The sequence below is a fragment of the Bison bison genome, unplaced genomic scaffold (genome assembly GCF_000754665.1).
Source record: "Bison bison bison isolate TAMUID 2011002044 unplaced genomic scaffold, Bison_UMD1.0 scf7180017864205, whole genome shotgun sequence".
Classification (NCBI taxonomy): domain Eukaryota; kingdom Metazoa; phylum Chordata; class Mammalia; order Artiodactyla; family Bovidae; genus Bison; species Bison bison.
The window spans coordinates 3,913,738-3,938,765 of record NW_011494777.1 but is presented as its reverse complement, the minus strand read 5'-3'; the positions used below and the strand labels follow the sequence as shown (position 1 = coordinate 3,938,765).

The 25,028-nt window shown below is 45.3% G+C and overlaps 2 protein-coding genes across 2 annotated transcripts in view; one reads left to right on the top strand and one right to left on the bottom strand.

Annotated features, from left to right (window-relative positions):
• Positions 1-25,028, bottom strand: part of OPCML (opioid binding protein/cell adhesion molecule-like) — a 527,809-nt gene that overhangs the window by 38,838 nt on the left and 463,943 nt on the right.
• LOC104991990 (histone H4) lies at positions 12,205-12,524 on the top strand. The gene has a single exon (XM_010844693.1). The coding sequence runs from the start codon at positions 12,213-12,215 to the stop codon at positions 12,522-12,524; it is 312 nt and encodes a 103-aa protein (XP_010842995.1). The 5' UTR covers positions 12,205-12,212.

Here is a 25,028-nt window from a genome sequence, read left to right as displayed (position 1 = left end):
TGCATTTCCCCCGCTGGAGCCTGTAAGTGACAGCGATGCAGACAGGTGACAACGAAGCTGGGTCCAGAAGCAGAGATGCCATTATCCTCCACTCTTTGCTCCTTCATCCAGAGGGGTGTCTTGCTCCCACCCCCGAGGACTGAGACCCAGAGACCATGTTCTAAGGCTTCAGGATCCTCAAGAGAGAAAAAACAGCTCCCTAAACATGACTCAGATCGACTTTCTCATCAGCCAGGCTGGTAGGGGCTCCACAGATGAACTATAAATGCAACAACGATTCTTTTAACTCAGTTTTGTGAAATGGAAATGACATGCCTTATCTGCACGCTCTATTCCACCTTCCCCCAAGTAACTAGTGTATCCTTTGGGGCTCAACTTAACTTTTCCACTTTAGGGAAGCCTGTAATACCAGATGTTTCATTTTCAGCCTTCGGACACAGCACCTCTTCTTTGTCTTGCTCTCTCCTGGGCTACCTGGCACACATGGGCTACAAAAGCCTTCTGCTTGGGGTGGCCAGGGGGAGGGAAGGAGCTCAGATGTGTGTTCCCAGAAGGCCACCCCCAGCTGGTCACTTGGGTAAAGAACAAGCTCCTCTCAAGCTGGTTCTCACCCACAAATCTCCCCTCCTGGGCAGGTAGATCCCTCCTCACCTACTGACTGGGAGTGAGGAGATGGAAGGGGTCAGGGGAACGGCCCTACTGTTTCAGCCTTGGGTACATCACTACTTGTGTGGCTCTGCACACCCTCTCCACACCTTATAAATAATTCTCTTATTAACCTGCCTGTGCATGTGTGTGTGCTAAGTCACTTCAGTCGTGTCTGCCTCTTTGTAATCCTATGGTCTGTAGCCCACCAGGCTCCTCTGTTCATGGGGATTCTCCAGGCAAGGAGTGAGTTGTCATGCCCTCCTCCAGGGGATCTTCCTGATCTGCGGATTGAACCTGGGTCTCTTATGTCTCCTGGATTGGCAGGGGAGTTCTTTATCACTAGCACTACCGGGGAAGCCCTATTAACCTGCCTACAATTGTTCAAGGTCAATGGTGCCATCTGTTTTCTGGGAGACCCTGACTCCTTGATCCTGAAGTCTGAGATGCCCCAGCTCTAGGCTCCAGTAAGGCCTGTTTTCATCATTATATTTATCACTTAAGTGCAACCTGGTGATTTTTACCCCGAAGGGCTCACTTGGCAACCTCTGAGGACCATTCTGATTGTCACAAGTGGGGCTTGGGGAGGGGGTGCTGCTAACATCTAGAAACCAAAGTTCAGGGATGTGTCTAAAGGTCTCACGATGTGTCTCCAACAACAAAGAAATGTGTCTCGGGATGTCAAGGTGCCCACGTGAAAACCCTGCATCAGAGTGTAAACCTCTGTTCTGTCACCAGCCTGTCCAAGGAAGCTTAGTGAATGCCAAGACCATCCACAGTGTCCCCAACAGCACCCCCCTGCCCACTGCAAGTCCTGGCAGGTGGCGGGGGCTCACAGAGAGCTGCTGGGAAAGCATGCGAGTGAAAGAAGGGAATTCGCCAATGAGACCCATTCCTAGTTTCCCATCTCACTTTCCAGTTCTGGGGATAAGACTGATTATCCACTGATTTATTCACACCTAAACACAAACCCCGGAGAAGGCAACGGCATGCCACTTCAGTACTCTTGCCTAGAAAATCCCATGGATGGAGGAGCTTGGTAGGCTGCTACCAGTCGGACATGACTGAGCGACGTCACTTTCACTTTTCACTTTCACACAATGGAGAAGGCAATGGCAACCCACTCCAGTGTTCTTGCCTGGAGAATCCCGGGGACGGGGGAGCCTGGTGGGCTGCCGTCTGTGGAGTCGCACAGAGTCGGACACGACTGGAGCGACTTAGCAGCAGCAGCAGCAGCAAACACAAACCCATCAAGAGATAGATGCATGCCATCTAAACTGCTCATCCGCTGGAATGGAAAGGCTGCATGCGATTTAGCTGGGGGCAGTGGTGCAAGGAGATGCCCCTGGGGTGTGGCCAGGAGGTGCCCTTGGGTGTGGCCAGGCCGTGATGGACACTGACCTCCAGATGACCCCACTTCATCAGGCAGACCTGGAACAGCGTGGTGGATGGGGAGACTGGAGGATTCGGGAAAGTTTAAGCTATTTTATTCCAGTTCCTCTGAAGAAAATTACTGATTTGTCTCTTGGTTAGTGAATTCTGGAGCCAGGGGAGAAATCCCTTCACTTAAATCATTCACTTTAATCACTTAAATTTACTCACTTAAGTTTCTCATCAAACTTCTCATAGTCACACGAGTAGCAAGAAAAGACACTCTCTGTGTGCAAAGGACATGATGGAAGCGTAGTTTTCAGCATTTAGGGGGGAAGCTACGACTCCGGGCTGCCCAGGAGACCACTCAGTGGACCTGTCAGCTTGACTCTTCCTGCATCCCCTGTGTCACCCTGGGCTTATTCGTGTGGTCTCTGGTTTTACACTCCATGTGACTACAGAGTCACTTGCCACCTGTGTTTTTATTAACAGACCCAGCTTCTTCCAGGCCCTAACCTGCTCTTGGGGGAATAAAGTTCAAGTAACTCACTCAGCGTTTGCTCACCGTCCTTGGCAAGGTCAGCGACAGGAGAAGGCATCTCAGAAGTCTGATCATGAGCATCTGATTCAGAAGGCTGAGGACCAGCGCTCAGTGAGCTGGGGCCATCTTCCCGAGGTCAGGCTTCAGTGGGCTGATAGCCGATCAGGAGCCACCAGGCATCTCATCATCCCGCCGGGCAGTCCCTCTACGTTGGTGATGCGTCACCACCTCTTCCGGGACTGCTCACAGTGACAGCCCCTCGAAGGGGTTCTGGGCAGAGCTGGGGTGAGGGGACAGAGCTCAGAGAGCAGGGCGCCAGCGCCCAGAGCTTCTCACGGATGTGGCAGCCCTGGTCCTGGGGCAGAAAGGTGTCTGTGTTTCCTCATAACTGAGTCTATGGGCCTGTTGCAGGGAGGCCAGTGGGCTGCCTTCACATCCAATCAGGCTACTCTATGGGAAACCCACACCAGCACAGAAATTGCTTCTTGACTGCAGGGACCTATAATATCTGCACACAGCGGCGTGCACACCACCTAGGAATGATGTGATTTCCAGTCTAAAATGTCAATTTATTTTATTTTTTTCCAATAAGGTTATAACAATCATGTCCCAACCCGGACTGAATAAACATGTCAGGGGCAGTGCGGGATACCAGCCGCTTCACTCTCTTCCTGGGAGACTCTTGTAATTTTACGAACAGAGTGTGATGCACTTATAATAGAAAGTATCACATAAACATGGATATAGTAGAGGTCAAACCCTTCTCTTAAAACATAACGGGGTATTCTTAAACAGCCTGATCTACTCCTATGCTCCTGGAACCAGCTCTGAAAAAGAGTTCCGCTGGGCTTCCTCATTTCCTTTCTACTTTTATTTTAAATTCCCAGGGCCAAAACATCCCTTTATGCCACAAAGGATCCCATGCATCAGGTGGTGCCTTGGGAATGCAGGAAAATGAGGCTGGAGGATCCAGGGGCCTGCAGGGGGTCGTCTAACCCACAGTCACCTTGTTCCCAGAGGGAAGTCCCCGTTAGGGAGGGTGTTCCCACCTCCGGTGCTGTCCTTCGAATAACTGATGTCACTCTCCAGGATAGACCTCTATCAGGTGCTTGGCAGAGGGAGTAGCAGAAGAGGTGTCTACCAGAGGGGAAGTGACTTCATTTCTGCATCACTCAGGGAACTGACATTGTTGATAGCATATTTCATTCTGGCCCCAAAGGAATCTTTACCCCTTCTGCTTGTGGCCCCAATCTTTAGTTACTGTCAACTACAAATTGGCATTTGCCATGGGCACTTGCCATCAACCTCTACAGGGATTAAGTCATGTTCTGCTGTAGCTGCTGACCTTCAACACTCTCTGAAAGGAGTTCAGGGTGGACAGCATAAATGAGGCACTCTGTACACAGGCAGGGGAGAGGGGTAGGGTTGGAAACTGGCAGGACAGGTCTTCAGATAGACATTTTCAGGAGCAGATTTTATGAGTCCCACTCTTGTATCTCCTCATGTCTAGAGCAACAGTAAAATCCTTCATGGTGATGCCTGCTCCTCGTAACCAGCAGTAATATGTGCAAAATATCTGCAAAAATATGTGCCTCACCAAAATCACATATATACTGACCTTTCGCTGCTGCCTCTCCGGAGCAGTTTCTCAGAGCTATCTGAGGTGCCGTCTCCTGGGCTACAGTCCTCATTTTGCCCCCAAATAAACCTTAACTCACAACTCTCACGTTGTGCATTTTTCTAAAGTTGACACATCCACGCAGATGCTTGCTCTCCTAGGAAGAAAAGCTACGACAAACCTAGACAGTATATCAAAAATCAGAGACATCACTTTGCGAACAAAGGTCCAAATAGTCAAAGCTATGTTTTTTTTTTTTCTAGTAGTCATGTAAGGATGTGAAAGTTGGACCATAAAGAAGTCTGAGTGCTGAAGAACAGATGCTTTCAAATTCCAGTGCTGGATAAGACTTTTGAGAGTCTGTTGAACTGCAAGGAGATCAGACCAGTCAATTCTAAAGGAAATCAACCCTGAATATTCATTGGAAGGACTGATGGTGAAACTGAAACTCTAGTACTTCGACCACTTGATGTGAAGAGTTGACTTATTGGAAAAGACCCTGATTCTGGGAAAGATTGAGGGGAGGAGGAGAAGGGGGCAATGGAGGATGAGATGGTTGGACGGCATCATCAACTCAGTGGACATGAATTTAAACAAACTCTGTGAGATAGTGAAGGACAGGGAAGCCTGGCATGCTCCAGTCCATGGGGTCGCAAAGAGTCGGATGTGACCAAGTAACTGAACAATGAAGATTCACTAAGTAATAAAAACTGTGCTGCTCTTCTGGGGAGGCTCTGAGAATGTGTATAGGATCCCAGGATGCAGTCAGGAGTCAGGGGGTCTGGGTCACAGCCATTCCTTCCTTTGTTCCCTCCCTCCACTCCTCAGCCCTCACAGAGGCACCTGTAGATGCTCCCAGGAAAGCCTAGGCTTTTTATGAACTGCAGCTAGGGATAAACAGGCTTCCATTGTGAAGCAGAACACGGCACAATGGAGAAACAGTCCATACAAAACAGACAATATTAAATAACAATGAATGATTTTAAGGAGCAAGTCAAACAAAAGAAAAGATGTCCAAGGCTGTGTGAATTAAATAACTAAGAATTCTAATCACTGCTAAAGGAATTTTAAACCAGGAGAGGTCACCCCAGGCTGGAATCTTTTAAAGTTTATTTTTAGTCAATTATTTTAGGGTTTGTGGATTTTAATTGGAAGAAAATTCTGTACAGTCTGGTCTAATGTCCTCATGTCTCTTCTGGTTCATGTCCAACTGCACTGTCATCAGCAGCAAAAGAAAAGAGCAGAGCAGACTGTAGGGCTTCCCAGTTAGCCCATAACCACTTGTTCCTCCATTTGTTCAACACATGATAAATGGTTCTACCCGGGATTCATGCAAAGGCTGGTGAGGGGGGAGGCCCAAAGCTCCCCACCAAGAGGCAATGCGATGCACCCACGGCATCAAGTGTGGAGGAGAGAGCAATACTGTCCATGAAAAGTGCTTTGACCTTGTCGGGGGTAAGTTATAAAGTAAACGCCTGCTATTATTGCTGTACTGCCCAACACACGCCACTTAAAATGACTTAGCCACTTAAACAATACCTTCTATAATGCTGTTTTTACAATTCTGTGGTTCTAGGAAGATGTATTATTCAAGACTGTTTGTCCGGCAGTAAAGGAATACAGACATAAAAGACAATCTAAGTTGGAATCTTGGGGTCATAAAGACAATTACAATGAAGAGTAATATAGATGACTTAAGGGGAGAAGCCAAGGGGATGAATGGAACCAGGCAGAGCATACAGAACCAGGAGGAACTGAGGCTGAATGAGGAGGAATTAGCTCAGCCTGTAAGTTCGGGAAGGGCATCCTGGGCTTGTTTGGGGTGCAGAGACCAGAGGGAGTCAGCATGCTCCACAAAACACAGGAGCAGAGAGGAAGCTGGGAATGGGTGGGTAGGATGGTAACAGCCCTGAACACCTTCCAAACGAACCGTCACCTTCGAAAGGCAACAAGGACAATAACAAGAGATGTAAGACACATGCCCTGACCTTAAGAAGCTTACACTGGAGTCGTTGAGTAGGGCTGCATTCACTCACACACCCTTCTTCAAAAGGAATTAACATAAAAGGATGTATTCCTTCCATGGATATTCACTGAACGCCTGCTGTGTTTCAGGACTGATGAATGACTGATAACAACGCATTGAATGATAGAAGTCCTATCTCCTAGTGGAGGGACAGATCATAAACAGACAACCCATAAATAATAAATATAACATCAGAGAACAATAAGGGCTATAAAGAAATGTCAAAACAACAACAATGATGGTAATGATGATGATAGCAACTAAAATGTATCATGTAATTGCAGAGTGGCATGCACTTGCCATGAATTTCCCTGTTTCGTGTTCTATGGCGAAGGCCATGCATGCTTGATCAGATTGCCCCTTTGCACTGAAACACTCATTCACTCAGATGTCTGGAGTGCTGTGTGCTGAGTCCCCTTAGGGAACTGAGTGATGGGCTGCCCCATGCGATGTTAGGTCCCATCTCAGGGCAGCATGTCTCGATGCCACAGGGGCTGGACCCTAGCCTCCACTCAGGACAGCTTCTTAGCAGCCAGAGCTCCCTGGAGGATGAGCCCAGGCACATGTGACAGGAGCTTTTCAGCTCAAGGTCTCAGCCTCCAGACCCGCCTCCTCGCCTCCTTTCAGTGATGTTTCCAAGAAATCTCTATCCAAAGCTAAAACCTCCATCCCAGAGATTGCTGACTAGAGGAGGCAACCTAAGATACTGCTGTGATAATTCAAGAGACTGAGGCTCAGAATGTTGTCTGACCAGGAAGAAATGAAGCTCTTACCCCACAGTTTATTCCTGCTAAGGAGGAAGGGAAATAAGTCCTGCTGCTGCTCAGAGCATACGGTGGTACCCAGGATGTGTCTGGGAGGGGACTTATCTGGCCAGACCAATGGTTCCCAAAGAAACATCCCAAACATCTCAAGACATGCGTTCTTTTACTCAACAAATATGGACAGCGTCCTTTTGTTTTTTGGAAGCAGAGTTTATAGTGGTCTAACTATATGTATAGTTAGTGGCTTTATTACATATATATTCTTTCTTGGATTCTTTTCCAGTACAGTTTATTATAAATATTGACTATAGTTCTCTGTGCTATTCACTGGGATCTTGCTGTTTATTCGACTACCTCCTTTGTACCAGGCACAGTTCTGTGTTTGGGACACCCACAGAACAGATACGTAAGAGCATAGATTCCAGTGAGAAGGGCCAGTCAACACACTGATGAGCCAGTCCTGCAGGGAAAACTAGCCAAGTGGGTTGAGGAGGCTGGGGCTGTTCTGTCCTGGGTGGGCAGAGAAGCCTCTTTGATACAGCAGTCATAAGCAGACCCCTGAAGGGAGTGAAGGAATGAGACAGGAAGATGTGAGGGTAGAGGAAAGAAAGGAAATTGAGTAGAATGGAGACGGGTGATGTACCACCTTAGCATGCATGACCCAGGACCAGCTCAGGAGCCCACTCAGACCTGACTTATGCTCATGTCAGACACAAATGGCATAAATCTGGTTATACTCTGATCTCCAGGCTAATTGTAGAATAACACACTCCAGCCAGACGGGTAGAAGATATGGACTGTAATCTAGACTTGCCGTAATTAATTATGCCTCAGTTTTCCCTGCAGCAAGATGGTGATGGCAATTCCTTATCAACTTACCTTGCATGATTGTTGTGAGGCTCTGAGGAGTCAATGCTATACAAGAACCAAGAGCTAATTCATCGCCATAATACAAACTTCTTGGTCTCAGGACTCATTGATACTTAAAAGATTACTGAGGACCACAAAGAACTTGCTTTACTGTATTATACCTATCAATATCGATATTTATCAGACTAGAAATTAAGCTGAAAAAATTAATTATTTCTTTAAAATAACAGTCATAAACTCGTTACACTTTAACATAAGTAACCTATTCCTATGAAAAATGGTTATCTTCTTAAATAAAAGTTAGTGAGAAGAGTTTTACATTTTGGCAAGTAGCTTTAATATTTCCCTAAGCAGGCACAGTTAGATCCCCTCACATATCTGCTTCTGTTATAATAGGTTGTTGTGTTTGAAGTGTGAAAAGAAAATGCCACACAGAGATACAGTCACAAAAGAAAGTATCTAGTAGCCTTTTCAGATAGCTGCAAGTATTTTCCCTTGGTATACACCAGCATTTAACAAGTGGTACTTTGTTAAAGCTTAATTTCACTGTGAAATCTGAAACCCCCTAGATCAAGGAACATTCTGTATTCTGTTACTCTAAAATCCTCTGTCCTGTCTTCCCCTTTGACTGGCTCTTTTATCCATGCATCATTTGGGAACATTGTGCGTTGATTATTTAGAAAACTTTCATCCACTGATTTGTGCAGATCTTCCACATTCTAACATACCTCATTATATAATTTTAAAAGACACAGAGTTGTGAATATCACTGCCAATCTCATTAAGAAAACCTTGGGCATTGGGAACCCACTAAGGTAATGAAGTAAGTACAAATTTCCCAAATTCGGGAAAACTCAAACTGTATGTTTTGTTACAAGTGCTGTCAGCTGTTCCCTGAGTTTCCAGGTTTGCATTATTCATGTTCAAGGAAATACCTGCTGAATAACAAAGTCTGGGTGACTGTCGTGCATCTGTCAATTGTTCTTTCCAGGACAAATGTTGTTTCTCAGACAAAGAAGGGGCTACTTTAGCTTGTAACTCAAATTGTCTAACAAGTGATTTTTCCTTGAGAACGAGCCGTGCTTTGTGCTTTAGGTGGACCTCTGTTTCATCTCACAGAGTAGAGAAAAGCCAGGTATTCAGTGTTGAGATGTAATAAAATCAAATTTTGATGCCTCCTTTCACTAAGCTGGCTTTTTATTCTTTTCTTTTTCTGACTGTGAGTGTGTAGTGATGAGGGGTACAGTGAAGATGAGCAGATGTCAGTGATGCTTCACTGATGAGTGGTAAGATTCAGCAGTACACCCACCATGACCTTGGTACTGTTAGGACAAATGCCAATACTTGGAAAAAGCAAATCATGTCTTAGTAATACTATGAGAATAGCTTTGTCTTCACAACCTCTCTGAAAGGGTCTTGGGGAATCAATGGATCACATTTTGAGTGTGACTGTATAATAAACACTTAGATGTGATGAAAGGGGTCAGGGCAGGGTCTGCAGGAGGAAAGCATATGGTGAGTAAAGATAAATGAATTCCAGCAGCAAAAAAATTGATGACTGGTAACCTGACAGCAAGGAGGAATCAGGAAATACTATAAAAGGTAGACGCAAGAACTCAAAAGCTTAGCGTCTGGGGGCTATTTTTCACAGGAGCAAATAGCCATGCACTTCAATAGCTCTGGAGGGTATCTCTGACACTCAGCCTTGCTCAATAAACACTATTCATAATGATGACCTTGAGTCATTAAAACAAGATTAAACAATATCAGCTCTACTGTATTTAAGAAGCCAAGGAAAGGTTTCTCTTTCACAGAATCTCTTGGAAATATTTCCATAGAAGTGCTTGAAATTTAAAAATTGCTTTGGGGCTTTATTTAGATGTCGACTTGTGTGGACCAGCTCATTTCTGATGATGGATAAACAAAGTGTCTCAGTAATTAAATAAAAGACCATGAAATTAGGTAGGATTACTTATCCCACTTTATAGATGGGCAGTAGGCCTGAGTGAGATTAATGAGGGGTGTGAGGATGCTGAGTGAACTCAAGGAGAAGCAGAGCACAAGTCAGATCTCCAGCCCCACGCATCTGCCATTTCACAGACCCCTCTCCTGAGGCTGCCCAGAGGACTGTCCACCACCACCTGTGAAATTAAAAAACTTAGCATCTCTGAGAACTTTCAGCCCTGCCCAGGAGAGCCTGGGAAGCTGAGTGTTCGGGGACCTTGAGTATGATCTCTGCCCATCAGTCATGCTGAGCGGGGAGCTAGCGGCACTGAAGGAGAGACGGTGATTTATAACATCTAAATAATGCAACTGGGTTTGCTTCCTGGCCAGTGCCTCCTTGTTAGATGCCCTGAGAGCAGATTCCTCTGCCATAAGAAACAGAGAAACACAGATTCAATTACACTGCCTCCTAAGCTCTCTGGAAGGGAAGAAGGAAAAGGCATTCAACAATCAAGACAAAATATCTTAATCCTCCTGGCCCATCTCTTAGGAAAACATGTAATTCATGGCATCAGAGTGCATTTCTATGGAGAGAGGGTAGCTAGTGACCAGGCCTGGGTAATTAGGTTTTGCTGGAAATCAGTGCTCTAGCTGGCAGCTGGAAATTACCTCTGAAGGTCAGTCACACAGCAGGAGGGACTGGGGTAGCAAAGACGGCAGAATTCCCACATCTCCAGCAAAGAGGGCTCATGGTCTCAGCAAGACCACGGACACTGTTCTCAGCACCTTTTGCAATGACTGTCCAGTTGGATGAGTGTAAGAAGTGATAAAAGAAATTCCCTCCTGGGTCAGATGGTAAAGAATCTGCCTGCAATGTAGGAGATCCAGGTTCAACACCTGGGTCGGGAAGATCCCCTGGAGAACAAGATGGCAACCCACTCCAGTATTCTTGCCTGGAGAATCCCACGGACAGAGGAGCCTGGCAGGCTAGAGCCCATGGGGTTGCAAGAGTCAGACACGACTGAGTGACTAACACTTTCACTTTTCACTCACACCAATTATCTGGATTAATCAAGTTAAAAAATTATCTGCTCATCCAGTACCTGGAGACATTTGACTTGACTTACATGTATAATTTCTTCAACTTTCTCTTTGTAGCATCCGTGTAAATATTATCTGGGATTCATACTTTGGAGATCTCATTGCATCTTCGACTCACTTCAATTCATTCACTTCCCTTCCCGTTTCGTCCCCTCACTACCATCTCTTTCCCCAACACTATCACTGGGCACAAAAATGACATCTCATGGTCACTCCCCGGAGAAGGCGATGGCACCCCACTCCAGTGTTCTTGCCTGGAGAATCCCAGGGACAGGGGAGCCTGGTGGGCTGCTGTCTATGGGGTCACACAGAGCTGGACACGACTGAAGCAACTTAGCAGCAGCAGCAGCATGGTCACTCTCACACAAAAGCACTTAGTTTTCTTATCTCTAAGGCTGATGCCAGGGCAGGAAACTCTCGAGGAAATTCTAAGTTCTTGCTCTGAAAGTGTTATCCTTGACCAGCGGCACTGGCATTACTAGGGAGCAGCTGACTCGGGAGGCCCCATCCAGCTGCACTGAACAGCATCTGAAGTTAAAACAAAACCCCAGCAGGCCCTCAGGCGCCTTTGAGAAGCCCTGCTCTACTGCACTTCAATGCTTGAGAAACGTTGAGGATCAGGGAATCTGGGTTTAAGTCTGCTCTGCCACGTGGTGGAAAAACTCCTGGGCCATTTAATGACTGAGAACATCCATTTCCTCCTTTTGTGATTCAACCTAATAATGCGTTTTTGGTGCAGTCACACAGATTCAAATATGTGTCTATGCATTGATCTTTTTATGTATCTAGGATAATAATATACTTATGATTCTGCAACTTTTTCACGAGCTACTTTTCCATAGCTGTATGCCCTTCCCTATTCTTTTTATTGGCTGCATAGAAAGATATACCAGAATTTCTTTACATGTTCCTTTCTTTTTTTGACACATCACACAGCATGTAGGATCCTAGTTCCCCAACTAGGGATCAAATCTGTGCCCCTTGCATTGGAATCACAGAGTCTTAACCACTGGACCACTAGGGAACTCCTGTACATTCTCCCCTCTTAACGAGCATTCATGTTGTTTCTGCTTTTTCTCAATTAACAGTGTTGCCGTGAACATTCCTCTCCACCTCTGTAAGACTTTATTTAGAAAGGATTCTTAGAAATTCTCAATTAAAATTTGATCAATGCTCCCAGTCTTGTCCCTCGTGGCTTACCAGCTTTCAACCTCACCTTCGGTCATGAGGATGCCTACCTCTCTGGTTCTCACCAAAATGAAATTTATTTACCTCCATACATGTTGCCAATCCCATTGCTTTAAAATACCTCCTGCGATTGCGACAGCAACCATGTCTGGTCGTGGGAAGGGTGGCAAAGGCCTCGGCAAGGGGGGTGCTAAGCGCCATCGCAAAGTCTTGCGGGACAACATTCAGGGTATTACTAAGCCAGCTATCCGGCGTCTGGCTCGTCGTGGAGGCGTCAAACGTATCTCTGGTCTTATCTACGAAGAGACTCGTGGGGTGCTCAAAGTGTTTCTGGAAAATGTGATCCGGGACGCGGTCACCTATACGGAGCACGCTAAGCGCAAGACTGTTACTGCCATGGATGTGGTCTATGCGCTCAAACGTCAGGGCCGTACCCTTTACGGTTTTGGTGGTTGAGCAAAGCATCTAGCTTGAAACATTTACAAAAACTAAAGGCCCTTTTCAGGGCCGCAAAAAAAAAAAAAAAAAAAAAACCCCCCTGCCATAATTTATAAAATTTGACTTCTACTGGAATAAATGATTATTATATTTATTATCTATTTATGTTGTTCAATACATTTTCTCTGTATTCATTTTTTTCTATTGGATTGTCTTTTTTTTTTTTCCTTTTGTCAGATTTGTAAGAAATCTATGTATATTCTGTGTCTGGTTGACTTTTTCTTATAGGCATTGAGGATATTTTATTCAAGATTGCTATTTATATTTTAATTTCATTTCACAGTCTGTCTTTCACTGTAATGCTTTTTGAAATCACCAGATCTGTCAACCTTGTCCTTTATAACTTCTGTATTCGAGTCTTGCTTAGGAAGTTATTCCCATATTCAAGGTCATAAAAATATCTTGTATATTGTTTAATTCTTTTTCATTTTCATGTTTAACTCCTTTTGGAAATCATTCTGAATTCTTCCAAACACTTTATTTAATAAGACAAAATTCTTTAGTTTTTTTTTGTCACTAACTTATGTATGTCTTTAACAGTGAAAAACTAAGGTTGACTACAGACTAATTCTGCATATCCGGGTCACTGTTTCATATTTTAGACTTTTTTTGTGAATTCAGAATAATTTTGACTTGGCCTCTCCCAATGCGCGCTCATCTAGAGAGAGAAACTCTGATCATCCCAAGATGTCCTCTTCCTTCTCATTGAGGAGTGCCCTTCCAGACTCAGAGAAGATACTTCATGAACAGGTTACAAGAGCAGAGGGCAGTGTCACAGGGTAAGTCCCAGTGACTCGATAGGACAAAATAAAACCTTCATCCAGCCTGGTCAACTCCTATTGGAATAACAGTTGAATATTCAGGGCAATAAATTGAAAAGACCAATTGATGGTTTGAACTGAATCGGCAATGTGGAAACCATTGGCCTTGGCAGACGAGATCCTATTAGGTCTCGTCTAGGTGTCTCTGAGCTGGTGTAGGAAGTGGTTCCTACAGCAGAATCCATGGGGTTCGCTGAGATGGAGATGAAGATGAATCCTTTCCCAGCTCAGAGAGCAAGACCCCAATAAGCAGCAGGGCTGGCTCCTCAGGCCTGTTCTGTTAATATGCAGCAGATACCTATTTGTCTCTTCTGGATCCAGTATTGAACACAAGAAACTGAGGCAAGTCATTTTAATTATGCAGGCACCTGTGTGTATTTGTACAAAGGCTTATTATAATGCTGTGGCTTCCAACTTGAAGAAAGGGAGGAAAGTAAAAAGGTCAACTAATATCTTCTCCTTTGTGGAGGGGGTGGGGGCCCCACCGAACAACAAAAAGGAGATAAGCTGAGAGGTGTAAAACTAAAGGATAATAAAATCCAGCCGATGCAGTTTAAAGACTGCTCATTAACTGGCCTGAGATACGGCACCCACTGTCGCTAGTGGCTGGAGATTATTCCTCAGCCTGCCGCTGGCTGATAACAGACTCGTCCCGGGGCCTAAAGGCTCATTGTTCTGCAGGCAGAAATGGTGTCCCAGACGGAAGCCCAGTGGCTCCAGCCAGCCATGCCACTCGCTGGGGCCTTTCCTCTGCCTTCTCTGGGCTTAGGAAGAAAGGCAAGTCTGTATCACCTGCGCGCTGCTCTGGGACTTTTCCCAACCTCCCCCCTCACACGCCCATGACCTAATTTGGATCAGGGTAATTCTTGAAAATAAAATGCTGAAGTTTTCTTTTCCTTGAGAACAATGTCACATCCGTCAACTTAAAAAGACTTGCTCGTAGCACAAATTGTCTATACGACTCATTGGGCCCCTTCATTATGTTCCACCTTGTTTTATTATTTAAGGGCTTGGTGGGAGCTAAGTGTTTATAGATACATCACATGTTGGCACTGGAAGAGGATCTGGAGATGCGGTTTAATGCTCCCATTCAATAGGCTGGTGCTCTGCAGCCCAGAAAGAGAAGCGCAGGCCCATCTGAGAAGACCGTGGGGGCAGTGAAGCTCCTCCCCCTGTTCCCAGGGCAACACTGAGAGACCTTGGGGGCAATGAAGCTCCTCCCCCTGTTCCCAGGGCAACACTGAGAGAAAGGGGTTTCTGGGTCAGGTGGAAAGGGAGCAAGTGCCACAAAAATCACGGCGATCAGGGACTCTCCCAAGTCTTACTTTTCTTTTCTTTTTTTTTTTTAAACGTGTGATCTTTACTTTCAGCCTGCAAACTCTTAGTTGCAGCATATAGGATCTAGTTCCCTGACCAGAGATTGAACCTAGTCCCCCTGCACTGGTGTCTTAGCCACTTGGACCCCCAGGGAAGCCCCTCTCAAGTCTTACCAATAATGTTCTACGGAACAAAATGGAAGTCAAGGATTCTAAACTCAGAGCTCAGACCCTACCACCTGTTGCTCAACCTGCGCTGATGATGTCAGAACGAGGTACCTGGCCTTGAGGTGTTTGCCAAGGTTAAGGCCGTGCTCTGCTGTGTGACCTCCATGCTTGCAGACTTCTATCGTCCCTCATCTCATTACTTCTTGGTCCAAGGGAAGAAGTGCTCCATCATCTGGACAAAACTCATGTCCATCTGACCTGGTCTCCTCACACCCTCGTTGCTGGGACACTGTTCATGCCATCAGTACCCTTTACTCTCTGGATTGTTCTGGCTTTTGTTCTTCAACCTACAATGATGCCCAATGCTTTCCTCTCATTAGAAACAACTCCTGAAACTGCAAACCCCCTTGAGCCAAAGTACATACCTCTCCTTCCCCTGCAGTCAAACTAATTGTAAAAGATGTACATTCCTGCCTGTGCTTCCCTTGCTTCTGTTCACACCTTTGCAGCAGGCATCTGACCTTCTCACCCCACTTAAACTGCCTGGGCCAAGGTGACCAGCAGACACTATATGAATGCAATGGATTCTTTTCAGTCTTGCTTCACTTGACTGCTCCATGGAAAGGTCCAGGACATACAGACCAATCCATTATATTGTAATTACTACTACTACTAGTATTATTATTAAAATCCCCTATTTTTGACACGGTCTTTTCTCTTGGGATCAACCTCGTTACTTTCTCCTGGTTCTTCTACTTCCTAAATTCTCATTTCCCTTAGTCTTCTAAAAAGACTCCTTTTCCTCCACTCCTTTTCTCAGGGTGGGTACAGACTCTGTCCTCAACCCTGTCTCCTGCCCACTGAAATCCTCTTGTGTTTCAACTACCACCTACTATACATATAGATAAGAATAAGGCAGACCTGACTGCAAGATAGCCCTACATTTCTCAAATGAGGAAAATCAAAACAGAATTTTGAAAATTTTTAGGAATGAAGATAAAATAATAACCAATGCTTATATATCATATTAAATTATTTAACTTAAATGAACACATGCATTTAAAATAACACTATATAAAAACCTTGGGCTTCCCTGATAGCTCCGCTGGTAAAGAAACCACCTGCAATGCAGGAGACCCTGGTTCGATTCCTGAGTCAGGAAGATCCCCTAGAGAAGGGAAAGGCTACCCACTCCAGTATTCTTGGGCTTCCCTGTGGCTCAGCTGGTAAAAAAATCTGCCTGCAATGCGGGAGACCTGGGTTTGATGCCTGGGTTGGGAAGATCCCCTGGAGAGGGGAAAAGCTACCCGCTCCAGTATTCTGGCCTGAAGAATTCCATGGACTGTATAGTCTGTGGGGTTGCAAAGTTGGACATGACTGAGTGACTTTCACTTTCATACATAAACCAGTATATTAATTTAGAAATCTTGTTTTTCCCCCACTGGGGGTCAGTTAAACTCTTCCTATGGATCATGACATCAGGCTCTTAGATTTCCCTGGAGGAATTCACTTGTCATCCAACACAGCTTTCAAAGCCCAGCATCTTCATACCAGTGTTGGTACCAGCACGCATTCTGCTTTTCTGAATCACCTTATGAGGCCATCCATGGAAATTAAACTCTGAATCACCAGTATCTCTTTGCGTAGAAGTTGGCTGTTTACTTTTCTATAGCGTTGTATATACGTCTGATTTCCACTTACTATGTTGCTTTTTAAAATGATTTCTAAAAATCTGTTTACATCAGGTCATAGCCATAAAAATTATTTAAATCAGTGCTAAAAATCTTTAACCATGTTTTAATCGATTCTTTCTGACCATCTCCTAATTATTCCAAAATATCAGTGACGGAGATAGTTTCAGTTAATGTGTCCACCCAAACATGACTTCATTGCTCTAAATAAATAAGTAATTGAGAGAACACTTTGCATTGCGGAAGACTCTGTAAGGATTGCAAGTTAACATTGCTCTACATTTGCCTGGGGACTAATTTTAAGGGACATCTCACACTGAATTAGATCATTTATGGTACATGCAAATGGCTCTCAAAACTATATATACCTCCCAGAACTCTCTGGCACTCCAAGTCGTGAGTCTAATTGCACACTGAGCCAGTCACATCCAGACATCACCAATACCCCAAACTGGGGATATCTAGAATTACACTCATTACTTCACCTCCAATTAATGTGTCCTCTATATATTATTGAAAGTAACCACTACCAATCCCAGTTAGACAGTCAGAGCTCTGCAGATACTCTGAGGCTACTGCACTTGTCTCACTGGCATTTATTCTTAAATTTTACTTATTTCTTTTTATTTGGCTGTGCTGGGTCTCACTTGCAGGATGTGGGATCTTTAGTTGTGGCATGTGAACTCTTAGCTTCAGAATGTGGGATCTAGTTCCCCGAACAAGGATCGAACCTGGATTCCCTGCACTGGGAGTATGGAGTCTCAGCCACTCGCTGGATCACCAGGGAGGTCCCTGGCATCCTTCTTTAAACAAACCTCTAGGGCATACCTACCCTGTTCTAAGTGTAAGTGCTAGGGAGGCGTCAATCAAGCAGGACGTGTATTATTATGGGGTGTATTGTCTAGCAGGGGAAGTGAGAAACAAAGAGAAGATGCCAAGGAAAAAATGTGGAAAAAGGAGAAGAAAATATATGATGATGAAAATGAAACAAGGTGATATATTAGAGAATGAGTAGGTTCTGCTCTAGATCAGAAGGCCGGAGATGTGGACCCTTAACACCAAGGATGGGGGTAAGCATGTACAGATATGGAGGAAGAACCCTGCAGGCAGAAGCAGCCCCATGCACAGAGGCCCTGGTATGGGGATGAGCAAGACAAAGACTAGGAAGGAGGCTTCAAAACTGGAGCAGAGTCAGCGAAGGCCAGGGAATATGTGTGCGTGTGTGTGTGTGTGTGTGGTGGGGCAGTGGCTATCCGGTGAGGGTAGATAAGTAGTTAAGGATGCAATTATAGAGGAGAAGCTTGGATTTCACGCTAAGTGCTAAATCATGTGACATTTCAGGATTCTGAACATTTTGGCCTCTTTACACTTGGTAAAGAAGTCTATTACAACATGTGGTTTTGTTTGAATATTTGTTTACATTATGTTTGCTGTTCTTTTTTCCTTTACTAGAATATTCCTCCATGGTTTAGCTGCTAAAGAATCTGCCTGAAATGCAGATGTGGGTTTGATCCCTGGGTCAGGAAGATTCCCCAGAAAAAGAAATGGCAACCCACTCTAATATTCTTGCCTGGAGAATCACAGGGACAGAGGAGCCTGGCAGGCTACAGTCAGTCCATGGGGGTCATAAAGAGTCAGACACGACTGAATACATCAAGCCATTTTACATTCAGTTTGCAGTTCTTTTTTCCTTTACTAGAATATAAGTTCTCTGAAGGCAGAAGAGTATATTATTTGTCTCTGTATCCCCAGGGCCTCATACATAGTAGGTACTCCACAAAAAAATCTGTCAAATGTATAAATAGTTCTACTTCATATCTATCTAGTAGATATCTATCTAGTAGCTAGTTGAGGGTTAACACGATTTGTTCCTGGCAGCCTGATCCATCCTCGGAACAGCTACAGCGGGTTCATTACCAAGGACAATGCTCTGTAATGAAGTCTTCTTGCATATCTCTGGTAATAATCATCATAGAGGGAGAAAATGAGCATCTCTGGGTAATATTTATATTTCCTAGCAGCAAAGACATTCTCCTCTGTAATACTGCCTGTAAAAGCAGTGAGGAAGCCAAGAGGATACAAGTTCTCCATGGCAACTCGGTCACAGCAGCATGCAGCCTCTGCCAGGGCTTCAGATAAATGGAGTAAGTGGAGGTGAGCTTCCAGCTGCAGGATGAGCCTTGCAGCGGGGCTTGCAGTGAAGCCTCTCTCCCCACTGGGACCAAGAAGCCGCAGTGCCAGGGCCCCGTGCATCATCGCTGCGGGGGGTCAGTGGTGGCCTGGCCCCACAGCATCCCTCTCACTACCTTCAAGGGCTGCCCTGAGAGCTCAGTCTCAGCAAACCAACAGGTCACCAGTCTATCAGCTGCTCCGACACCCACTAAAATAGATCTCTTACGTTCAGAATATTAACCCAAGAAGACTTTACCCAAGACCACTGGGAGTTCTCTCCACATTTCCTTAGACTCTCAGGTCATTTCTCTCACTGTGATTCAGAGCCCACTGTCTTCCCTTGGCCTGGAAGGGGAACCCGACGTGGCACCTGGTTAGAAGGAACAGCTGCTGAATGCAAGACGATGAGAACCTCCCATCGCACCATCAACTCCCTGCAAGAACAAGAGGCGCCAAGCAGCAGACCACCAGGGAAGGGCCTTTGGCAAAGCCATCCTCAGGGCTCTTAGCTAATACAAAAGTGAAAAATCTAAGTGTTTAGTCACGCAGTTGAGTCTGACTCTTTGAAACCCCATGGACTGTAGCCCGCCAGGTTCCTCTGTCCATGGGGTTCTCCAGGCAAATATACTGGAGTGGGTTGCCATTTCCTTCTCCAGGGGATCTTCCTGACCTAGGGATTGAACTAGGGTCTCCTGCACTGCAGGCATATTCTTTACCATCTGAGCCATCAGGGAAAACCCAAGCTAATACAGCTACTAAGATGCATTTGTAAAAATTCATATGAAGGGGGAATTCAACGGAAAGTCAGGAAAGAGCCTTCGGGAAACTTCGAATGCAGAGCTCTCTCCTCAGGGCCCTCTCTTTTGGGAAAACCCCACCCTGTGAGGGAGACATCCTCATGGACCCACATAGATTAAAGAGTCATCACTAAAGGGACCTCAGCTAGGCCAATGGCCCCAGGCCCTCCCTATCGGTGCTGCTGAGGAAGACTTAACAGTTGCTAAGTTGCTTCAGTCGTGTCCGACTCTGTGCGATCCCGTAGATGGCAGCTTACCAGGCTCCCCCATCCCTGGGATTCTCCAGGCAAGAACACGGGAGTGGGTTGCCACTTCCTTCTCCAATGCATGAAAATGAAAAGTGAAAGTGAAGTCGCTCAGTCATGTCAGCTCTTCGTAACCCCGTGGATTGCAGCCCACCAGGCTCCTCCACCCATGGGATTTTCCAAGCAAGAGTACTGGAGTGGGTTGCCATTGCCTTCTCCAGACTTGACAGTGCTCAGTACTAAATTAAGACACTGACAAGGAGACTGCATCTTGAGAGGGAGGTGCTTCATCCCTCTAGGAGCACTAGAATGTGTTCTGAAACATGCAGTCAAGGAGAGAGTAAACTAAGAGGAAGTGGATTTATTCACGAAGGAGAGGACAATCCCAAAGGAGAGACAAGGTCAAACAACAATCAGGTCTCAGTGTCCCCATGGCCTGGGCGCCTCAGCCCCGGCTGCACTTGGTAGTGAGACCTGTACCCTCTGCCTCTGTCCAGCCTGGCCCCATCCTGTCCTGTACATGCAGGACCTCAGCCCCCATGGGTGGGCAGAAACAGGAAGTCCTCTGCAGTGACCACAACCTGGCTGGAACCTCTGGCCTCCCTTCCAAGCTTGCTGTTGGTGTCCTCTGTTCAGATGATGCTCTTCTGTCTCAAACTTCATGTTCTCACCAAGGTGGAGCTCCACTCTGAACCTCAGCAGGTTTTACTAGGACCAGGACACCTTATTGGATCCTGTAGGCTCTCCTCCAAAGCCCTCAGTTGTGTTCCCTGCAGGTGAAGGGAATAGCTACTCCCAGAACCTCTGCTCTGGCCAACCTGGTCAAAGAACATGTGCCACCCTGAGTGGCATTTCTTCTGGGTCCCAGCATCAGTCTGTCTCAGCCCATGGTCATCTGTTGAGGCCCCTCCCTCACTGTGCTAGAGGCACTGACCCCGCTCCCCATGCTGCTGGTTTATTTTACTATTACTGGACCACTGGAGTGCTTATTCCCTTCTGCTCACGTATCCCTGGGAGTCCCTTCCCGAGTCCCAGCAGAGCCCATGGGATAAGAGTACAGGGTGGGTTTTGGTGGGGTCTGTGAGAAAGTTCAGGAGGTCTTTGTTATTGCTCAGTCACTCAGTTGTGTCCTACTCTCTGTGACCCCATGGACTGCAGCATGCCAGGCTTCCCTGTCCTTCAGGAGGTCTTAGGGCTGCCCTAAATCCCAGAGATGTAATACGTGTGTTTTTCCTGTTTCCTATTGTATTTTATCAATTCTAAGTGGGTCATTGAGTTTATAGAAACAAAGTTATTTTAAGACTTCATTTTTTAGACATGAAGCTCTAAAGAGCAAATTAGAGAAATGTATTAACCTCCTATGATGGACTGAATTGTGTTCCTTTCCCAAATTTATACGTTACCCCAGAATGTGACTGCATTTAGAGATGGGGCCCTTAACAAGGTGATTACGGTAACAGGAGTCCTCTAGTGGGGCCCTAACCCAGTCTGAACGGTGCCCTTATAAGAGGAGATCAGGGCACACACAGAGACACCAGGAATCCAGGTGAGCAGAGAAAAGACCAAGTGAAGAAGCAGCATGAGGGTGGCCATCTGCAAGTCGAGGAGAGAGACCTCAAAGGAAGCCAGCCCTGCCTGCACCTTCATCTTGGACTTCAACCCTTCAGAACTGTGAGAAAATAGATGTCTGCTGTGGAAGCCCCCAGCCTGGGAACTTTGTCATGGCAGCCCCAGCACCTCCCCTCCAGCACCGGAAAGTGTACCCTGCAGTGCCATCCATGTTACACGGATGCTGAACTCATGTGATGTCTTTCTATCTCACTCACAGATACCAACACTCATTCCAACATGCATTACAAGTATTCAGATGGATACACAGATCTCTGGTGACCTTCAACACAGTAAACGGGCTCAAGCCTGGAAAAAGCCCATCAGAATGAGGAGCACACTTGTTTCTAGAGTGTGTTCCTGTTTTCATTCTTAGGGGCCGGGTGTGGTGGGTGGAATGCAAAAAGACAGGAAGCATGGGCTGGTGAATTCAAGCAATCACTGGCTTTAGGAAAGAGGATTCTATTTTTTTTTCTTTTAATTGTGAATTCTCTTCAGATGCATAGAGTAATTAACTTGAAAAAGTTTTGATTTACAAATGAGGACTCCCTGAAAACATTTCTAAAATGCAAATACTGTAGCAAATGAAGTATACATTTATATCAGAGGTGACACAAAATGATTTGCTGAGATGTCATTTTGTTCATTTTTAAATGTATGGAGGACATTTAAGTAGAAAAAAATAATAATGGCAGATATTTAAAAGTTTAGGCAGCTGAAAATCCAGCAGGTAGAGAGAGAACACGAACATACACTAGAACACTGCCCCAGCAACAGCATCACTGGCCGTATATCCTGTTGAAAAGTATAATCCAAAAGACACACGCACCCCAGTGTTCATTGCAGCACTATCCACAATAGCCAGGACAGGGAAGCAATCTAGATGTCCACCAACAGAAGAATGGATAAAGAAGATGGGGTACATATATACAGTGGAACATTACTCAGCCATAAAAAGCAAGGAAATTGGGTCACTTGTAGAGATGTGGAGGGACCTAGGGATTGTCATAGAGTGAAGTGAGTCAGAAAGAGAAAAACAAACATCGTACATTAATGCTTATACGTGGAATCTAGAAAAATGGTTATAGATGATCTTATTTGCAAAGCAGAACTAGAGACACAGATGTAGAGAACAAACATATGGGCACCAAGGGGCAAAAGGGCAAGTGAGATGAATTGAGTGACTGGGGTTGACATATATACGCTGCTATGTATAAATTAGATAACTAATGAGAATCTACTGTAGAGCACAGGGAACTCTACTCAAGGTTCTGTGGTGACCTAAATGGAAAGGACGGAGAAGGCAATGGCACCCCACTCCAGTACTCTTGCCTGGAAAATCCCATGGATGGAGGAGCCTGGTAGGCTGCAGTCCATGGGTTCACAAAGAGTTGGACATGACTGAGCGACTTCACTTTGACTTTTCACTTTCATGCATTGGAGAAGGAAATGGCAACCCACTCCAGTGTTCTTGCCTGGAGAATCCCAGGGATGGGGGAGCCTGGTGGGCTGCCGTCTATGGGGTCGCACAGAGTTGGACACGACTGAAGTGACTTAGCAGCAGCAGCAGTAAATGGGAAAGGAAATCCAAAAGGGAGAGATATATGTATTACATACGGCTGACTCACTTTGCTGTACAGCAGAAAGTGTCACAAACTTGTGAAGCAACTATATCCCAATTTGAAAAAAGCAACATTGCCTACACAAAAGTGAAAGTCAAGGCACAAGCAGTGACACACGGGTATAAGAACTTTAGCTGGAGTCACACAGATCTAGGAGCAAACACCATCCTCTAAGTCTAAACTGTGTTCTTCCATAAGTTACTTGAATTTCGAATTCTCAACTTTTAACCTGTGAAATGGGTTCATAATACCATTTCTAACTATATGTTAAGGAATGATTAAATGAAATAATACAAAGGAGAGTACACAGCTCTGAGTATCAGGGACCTAGTAAGTGCTCTGTCCTTGTGGATCGAGGTGATGGTGGAAAGAAGAGAAAGATGAGGAGGGGAAGAGGCAGTGAGGAAGAGTGGAGAAAGAGACAGGGCAGCTGCCTAAATTGTGCCTGGACACTTGTTCCCCGAAGAGTCATTTGGGTCAAGGACTTTGTTGGTCCCAGTTGAGAATCTAACAGCAACACTGAGGGAATAAAGTGTTTAAGAAACCCAGTGGATAATTATTCATCAGCTGTAAACTGATGAGTGGACTCTGGTTATGCTGATCCTTCTCTTCTCAGTTTAATGACTTGTTAAATAATATAATTGATGACTGTTGCCTTTCTCATCAAAATGATACTGGCAGAGCCCAGGAAAGCTATTAATTTTACTTGTGTTTAGTCCTTGATTTCTATGATGAATTGGTGCTGCTCCTGATGCCGAGGGGACCCTTTAAGAGGGAAGTAAGTCAGAAAGAGAAAGACAAATATCATATATTAACACATACATGTGGAACCTAGATAGATTGTACTGATGAACCTATGTGCAGGGCAGCAAAGGAGATGCAGACATAGGGAACAGACTTGTGGACACAGGAGGGGAAGGAGCGGGGGCACGAATTGAGAGAGTAGCATGGAAACATATACTCTACCATATTTAAAATTAGACAGTGGAAAATTGTTGTATGACTCAGAGAGCTCAAATTGAGTGCTCTGTGACAAACTAGAGGGTTGGGATGGGGTGGGAGGTTCAAGGAGGAGGGAACGTATATATACCTATGGCCAATTCATGTTGATGTTATGGCAGAAACCAACACAATATTGTAAAGCAATTATCCTCCAATTGAAAAAATTATTTTTAAAAAATGACATTAAAAAAAACCATCTAAGGCCAGCATCTACCAATGAATGAGCAAAATGCCATGCTGAAATAAAGAAAGTAGAATTGGGGCTAAATAACAAGAGTCAGGCTTACCTTGTGGCTCAGCTGGTAAAGAATCCACCTGCATTGTGGGAGACCTAGGTTTGATCCCTGGGTTGGGAAGATCCCCTGGAGAAGGGAAAGGCTACCCACTCTAGTATTCTGGCCTAGAGAATTCCATGGACTGTATAGTCCATGAGGTCACAAAGCGTCAGACACGACTGAGCGACTTTCACTTTTTCTTTCAACAAGAGTCAGTCTGGAAGATCCCCTGGAGAAGTAAGTATATGGCAACGTACTCCAGTATTCTTGCCTAGAGAATTCCATGGACAGAGGAGCCTGGTGGGCTACAGTCCATAGGGTTGCAAAGAGCTGGACATGACTGAAGTGACTGACCACACGCACGTGCACAAGAGTCAGTGATAAACTTAACTTAAAAAACCAAAGTGCAACTTGTCACCTACCCAGGTATCAGAAACATGTTGTTTATCAGGGAGATATGTAGGAGCACACAGAAAACACATACATGGAACTGGCTTCCAGGGCCGAAGAATTGATGCTTTTGACCTGCAGTGTTGGAGAAGACTCTTAAGAGTCCCTTGAACTGCAAGGAGATCAAACCAGTCAATCCTAAAGGAAATCAGTCCTAGGTGTTCTTTGGAAGGACTGATGCTGAAGCTGAAACTCCAATATTTTGGCCACCTCATGTGAAGAACTGACTCATTGGAAAAGACTCTGATGCTGGGAGGGATTGGGGGCAGGAGGAGAAGGGGATGACAGAGGATGA